We start from the raw sequence: 6,611 nt of genomic DNA on the forward strand, positions 1-6,611 counted from the left end.
GAAAGAATCGCACAGCATATCGTAGGCATTACAGTGTGCGCCTCCATCCATGCAGTGAAGGAGGGGGCTGTACGCAGTGCTGCACAGGTTGTTCCATCTGTGGCAGACACACAGCTTGAGTGTGAAAGAAATAAATATGCAACGGGGGCTGCATTTTATTAAGCACTCAAAATGTTACTGTGCACAAACAAAATATAATTATTTCCCAAGTTTGTTTACTTTGTGTGTGCATGATCAGTGTCTGAGCTGTGCCAAGCTGCCAAGTGCACACAGAAAACTGAGAAAATAATACCCTCTGAGAGAGATGATACTCCAGGCTATTTATAATAACAAATACAATTTTTGATCACATAATCGAGTTAGTTTGATCCGAGAGAAATATATATGTGCGACAGCACTTCGCCTTGACCAGTGTCTTGGTCACATATGTTGCCAAAATTATTTACTGCATAAGTGGCAGTTTTTGCTGTATTATCTACTATTTGTTTTTTGTGATTTTTGTGCAGTGTGATAGTGCACTTTTTATGATTGAAATGTATTATTTTTTATTGGAATTTATTTTGTTTAGTGCTTTGATTCCTGGGAGTCTTGTATAAATAGTTATTCTAATTATTTAATTATATTTTATATTATATACATCACACCAGAGTATAAGTCACAGGATCTCCCAAACTAGTAGAAAAACAAACAAACAAAAAACACAACTTGTACTCCAGAAATATGGTCATTATTACGGTATTTATGTTGTGTGTATGAATTAATAAAAATTTGGGAATGATTTGTATGTTGTGTGCATGCAAATGCATTTCTTATCTTTTCCTTTTGCTGTCTAAACTCAAGAGGTCCATGTGTGCATCCCAGGAACTATGCAAAGTGACAGAGGATATACTCAGAGTTCTTAGCAAAATTTGATTGTACCTGTATTTATGGTAAAAATCCACCAGATGGAGATATTACTCCATTTCAAGAACCTTGAAATGGGACACAATGATGAACCTGTTGCTTATAGTGGTAGGCACTGATACATTGATGGTGCTTTGATTTCTTTCTTTCTTTAGGCTGCTTCTGTTCATTGCTACAACAAAAACATCTCCACCTCACACAAATTTATTATGGTGGTCCAATGGCACTGTAAATGAGTGGGTGAGTTTGTGTGCTTGTAAGAATGTACATAACACAACACTGTAGATGTTATGATGGAATACACCACATACAGCACTGGTCCCATTGCAAAGGTTGTGAACATGCTCAAACTGCAGCACTGCGGTCTGAACTTACCAACACTCACATTTGTAATTCAAATACATCATAGACCGTGCAATACGGCATGTGTTTCTCTACCATCCTTATTGGAGGAGTTGTGTTAACGGTACACAAGAAGTTGTGTTGCAGAAGAGTATTAGTCACCAGTTTTTGCAGCTCGGGCAGGAGAGCTGTGAGTGTTGCTCTGAGATTTCTTGTCAGGAAGCAGACAGATGGGTGGAGGTGACGTCTTTTCACCTATCAAACAAAACAAATCAACAATATAGACTGTACATTCCTGTTCAAAGCAACAAAAAAACCCTCTGATCCTCACATCAGGACTATTTATAGTGTTTATGCAGTATGATCAGAATATTTCATGTTTCCTCATGATTCGGACAACCCAGTCTCACGGCAGTTTGTGGCAGCATTATGAAAAGTACATTAATCTATGGGTTAGTGACGTGGGGATGAAAATGGGATGTCTTTCGTAACAGAGGTACAAATTAATTTTGTGATGGGGCATGAAATGTAGGATGACGGGGGAGTGGGGGGTGGTTAGGGTAGACACTTACACTATGGTGATGGTTAGAGTTAGGAGAAGGGGAGGATTATAAATAGCAAACGTGTCACAAAAATTGGGGGCTTTTCGTGACGGGGGCACAAAAAAAAGTGAGACAGGGGCTGGATTCAGATCAGACTATCAGCTCATACAGTAACTACAAGGAATTCAGTGTATGCACACCTATGCAAAATTTCAATAAAATACATTCATATTTGTGTTATCCTTCTAACATACAAACAAACAAACAAACAAACAGAAAGTCAGACCAGCAAACAAAAGCACTAGCTTCTTCTCAGAGACACATAATAGATAGGAGTACTCAGTGGCCACTTCATTAGGTACACATGTTCAATGTTCATTTCAGCAAATTTTGAATTAGTTAATCATGGTCATGGTTAAGAGGATCTGCTGAAGTTCAATTCAAGTATCGCAACAGAGAAGTAAAGTGATTTTAGCTGGCTTTGAACATTCCTATATCAGTAACTGCTGATCTGCTGAGATTTTCACCATTGAGAATCGTCCATAAAAGAAGAAACATCTAACAAGTGACAGTTCTTTGAACAGATCTACCTCACTGACATCAGAGAATAATGGACAAACTGGTTTGATCTGATAGGAAAGCACTCAAATAACCACTTATTACAATCTACAGACATCTGAATAAGATAAATACTTTCTGCAGAGGAGGAAACAGATTAAAAACAAAAAACAAAACTGCAGGTTGGAGGGTCCCTGAGGACCAGAGTCGGGAGCCACAAGTCTAAACTGCCTGATGTGACTCACCACCACCATGGCCCAACCCCGGATACGTGATGGGAAACGAATAGGTGGATGTTTCAAGTACAATTTAATCATGTAAACTGATATCAAATAAATGACTTTATCTGACTTGAAACATCAGTTTATATGAAGTTAAAATATGTCATTTAAATTAAATAAAGATTATATTACAGTAATATTGATTTGCATCAGGGCTTGCAACATCTTCAATCTTGATATATTTGTTTCTGCACTCTAAGCAATGAAACACAGGGGTTTTAAATGTAATTAATGCTAATATTTTCAATATACTTGCAATTGTTAATTTTAGGGATTTAAGTAGTAATGTTTCGATTGATTTAATTAATTTCAACTACAATATTGTTTGTTTTGCACTAATTGACAATGATATGTGGAAAAAGTTACCTTAACTTTATCAATTACATTCAACGTTTTATTTCTTAAAGTGTGAGAACCACAGAAATTAAAAATTAAATTCACCAAATTTATTTTTGTGCATTAAAGGATGAAATATCAATAAAGCCCGATGTTTCATATGATGAAATGAACAGCTTCTACTCAGTCAGGCCATTTATTCTCCAGAAATTTGGTGGGTTTGTTGACATTTTGCCCACTAAACCTAAATTTTCACCTTCAAATTTCAGTGTTGTGATTGTTTTGTCAACATAATATTTAACAATTAAATTGTTGGACACATGTATGGATCTTTGGCTTTCACTTTGCATGGTAGAGTTTTAACTTGCACTGGTAGATGTAGCGACGAACTGTGCTAACTGACAATGGTTTTCTGAAGTGTTCCTTAGCCCACGCGGTAAGATCCTTTACACAATGATGTCGGTTTTTAATGCAGTGTTGCCTGAGGGATCGAAGGTCAGTGTTGGTTTTCAGCCTTGTCGCTTACATGTAGAAAGTTCTCCAGATTCTCTGAATCTTCTGATTATATTATGGACTGTAGATGATGGAATCCCTGAATTCTTTGCAACTGAATGTTGAGAAACATTGTTCTTAAATTGCTGGAAGTAGAGAAGCTTGAATCTTCGACTGGACTGGTTTGCTTGATGTGAGGACGTTTCGCTTCAAATCACAGAAGCTTCCTCAGCTAAAATTCTTGCTCTGGTAGTCTGACTTCTGTCTTGACTCTTGTAGAGAAGAATAAACCAGAAGCCAACAAAAGCTGAAGTTTTTAACCTAACCAGACCCCTCCTACCGAGAGGCCGACTGCTATAGGCTAGTGACTAAACAATAGCTCTAATTAGCACCTATTGTGCACTCTCCTAATGATGGGATGGAAGCCTCCCCTGATGGCTCCCTTGACGACTCTCCTGATGACGTGAATGACTCATTACCATGAACAAAAGACTGAAACTGCTTAGACCTGAGTACCCCATTGTAAACAGGGGACAAAGCGTGTCTGAGACCCGCCCCCCAGTTAAGGCTGGGTTTCAACTGTTTTACAAAGAATGCTTCCTTGACACCTCTCTCAAACCAGCTGAACAGCTGAACCTTTTGGGGATGCTCCTTTTATACCCTATCATGACACTCACCTGTTTCCAAACAGGTGTTCTTTGAGCATTCATCAACTTTCCCAGTCTTTTGTTGCCACTGTCCCAACTTTTTTGAAATATGTTGCAGGCATCCATTTCAAAATGAGCAAATATTTGCACAAAACCAATAAAGTTTATCTGTTTGAACATTAAATATCTTGTCTTTGTGGTGTATTCAATTGAATATAAGTTGAAGAGGATTTGCAAATCATTGTATTCTGTTTTTATTTACCTTTTACACAACGTCCCAACTTCATTGGAATTGGGGTTGTAAGTTTCTCTTGAATTTAGATGTTAGAGAGATTGGTGTCCCCAACTTTTGATTTTTTTTTTTTTTTCTGCGCAGTCTCAATGCTGCAAAGTCTTGTTGTTTTTCATCAATGACACAAATTTTGGAGTAATTTGATCACATATTTAGGCTTTATTACTGAGGACAGCACAAAATGATGCTCATGTTTAATCTATCGAGATTAAGATAACGCATGGTTTTTGTCCACAGTCATCACGTACAAAGCCTGTCCTCCATCAGTCCAGACTTCCTCTCTCCACCCGTTTAACGGATTTTATGGCGTCATCACAAAACAAGCAGCCGTGAGCGTTTCGCACTGTGGCGTTAGGTTTCCAACAGGCATCAACAATCCAACGCAAACGGTCCCAACTGGAACGATATTTTTCGTCCAAATTTCATTCTTAAATAAATTAATAAACCTAAAAAAAATAAATAAACTAAAAATAAGACCTAGTGAAAGCGCTAATTTAGCTCGGTGCGCGCCGAGCGTGGTCGCACAAACCGGTGCGTCATTCCGTGAATGGCGGCGCAAACACAAACGCAACACGCAGCGCCTGATCTCGGGTGCGCAAACGGTCCATTCAGGTTTACCTGTTATTGTGTTGGACGTGGAGATTGTTTTCGCCATTGCGGTGAGGAAACCTGTCAGCAGCCGCGTTCCGCAGTGATGCAGCGCAGAGCTCCGTTTGTCCTCAGGGTGAAGAAAAATAATAATAATAATAATAATAAATAAAAAGTCGAGATTCTCTTCAGCCGTACAGTCTGAAGGTCATTGTGATGCGAAGTCGAGCTGGACTGTCTGGTGTGGAGCAGAGAGCGAGAGAAGAGAAATGCTGGGAAATGATGATGCGCACAAAAGCCAGATACCGAGCGAGCGAGCGCACGGTGCGTCGCTGCGTAAATCCGCCCTGGTGACGCCTCGGATTTATCTCATTCTTTATCTTTCGTTAACCTCTGGGGGAAAATGTATTATTCTTTCACCTATTCCTCTCCCCCCCCCCCTTTTTTTTTATGCATAATCATCTTATATTTTGACGTTGTATTTGTAATATTATATGCAATAAAATAAAAAAACACATCGTTCAATATGCAAGTTATTTCTTTGACCAGTGTCCAAAATAGAAAAAAAAAATCTTGCTATTAATAATATTGTTATTAATGAATAAAATTATTAACGTGAGTCATTTGCCAAATTTGGGATCATATAATGAGTGATGTTATGAAACCAAAATTCGCTCACGTAGAAAATATGTTGGATTTCAAAACGGGATCAGCTTATAAATACTAACATGGGATCAACATAGATATTCACTATAAAATCAGATTGACTGAAAATGGAAACTTTGTTATTCCTATGTTTACAAATGTTATTTATGTAAGCAGACATTTTACATCTTCTAGAGAATTAATACACACATTTTGACCAGAACCAGTGCACCGCACGATCTGGTCTCTAAAGGACCAGAGTAGGATTTGGATCCGCATTCCCAGCTTCACGTCAGACCTATTCCCAGTGGGTGTTGGACTCCAGGGCTGCCCCTGGTGTGCAGTCCTGTTTATGATGTTCATGGACAGGATTTCAAGACACAGTCAAGGATTGGATGGTGTCCAGTTTGGTAATTACATCTCTGCTTTTTGCAGATGATGTGATTCTGTTGGCTTCATCAGACAGTGTCCTCCATATGCAATAGACAGATTTAAGGCAGAGGGTGAAATGACTGGGATGAGGATCAGCTCCTCTAAATCTGAGGCCATGCTCCTTTGTCAGAGAAGAGTGTGGATTGTCCCCGCTGGGTCAGGGGAGAGTTATTGCCCCAAGTGGAGGAGATCAAGTATTTCTCTCTTGTTCACGAGTCGGGTAAGAGAAGTGTGAGATCAACAGACTGATTGGTGCTGTGTCTGATTTTCTGTGGTTGTTTTACTGAGTGGTCGAAGTGAAGACAGAGCTGAGCCAGAAGGTGAGACTCTTGATTTAGCAGTTGATGTATGCTCCTATAGTCACTTATAGTCATGAACTTTGAGTAATGACAGAAAGAACAAGGTGGCGGTAGATTCTTACCCTTCTTCTTACCCTACGTGCTACTATACAATGCTGCTGGAACCTCAGTTTCACTGAGGTAGTCTTCCCAAGGCATCAATAAAGTTCTATCTAATCTAATCTAGATATCAGATATCATCAGGTATCTGGTCT

The 6,611-nt window shown here is 38.9% G+C and overlaps 1 protein-coding gene across 5 annotated transcripts in view; it reads right to left on the bottom strand.

Moving 5' to 3' along the window:
* map7d2a (MAP7 domain containing 2a) overlaps positions 1–5,280 on the bottom strand; it is a 58,650-nt gene extending 53,370 nt beyond the window's left edge. For 3 of the 5 annotated variants that reach the window (XM_034178489.1, XM_034178488.1, XM_034178487.1), the window contains exons 1-2: positions 5,012–5,279; positions 1,408–1,500 (exon numbers count right to left, since the gene is read on the bottom strand). In XM_034178489.1, coding sequence (XP_034034380.1) covers positions 1,408–1,500; positions 5,012–5,048 — 130 coding nt within the window. In that variant the 5' untranslated portion in view covers positions 5,049–5,279. Of the gene's footprint in view, positions 1–1,407; positions 1,501–5,011 lie in introns of all 5 variants that reach the window. The other 2 variants (XM_034178491.1, XM_034178490.1) reach the window with 1 other exon arrangement.
* Positions 5,281–6,611: the final 1,331 nt, after the last annotated feature.

This window comes from Thalassophryne amazonica, chromosome 9 (assembly GCF_902500255.1).
Source record: "Thalassophryne amazonica chromosome 9, fThaAma1.1, whole genome shotgun sequence".
Taxonomy (NCBI): domain Eukaryota; kingdom Metazoa; phylum Chordata; class Actinopteri; order Batrachoidiformes; family Batrachoididae; genus Thalassophryne; species Thalassophryne amazonica.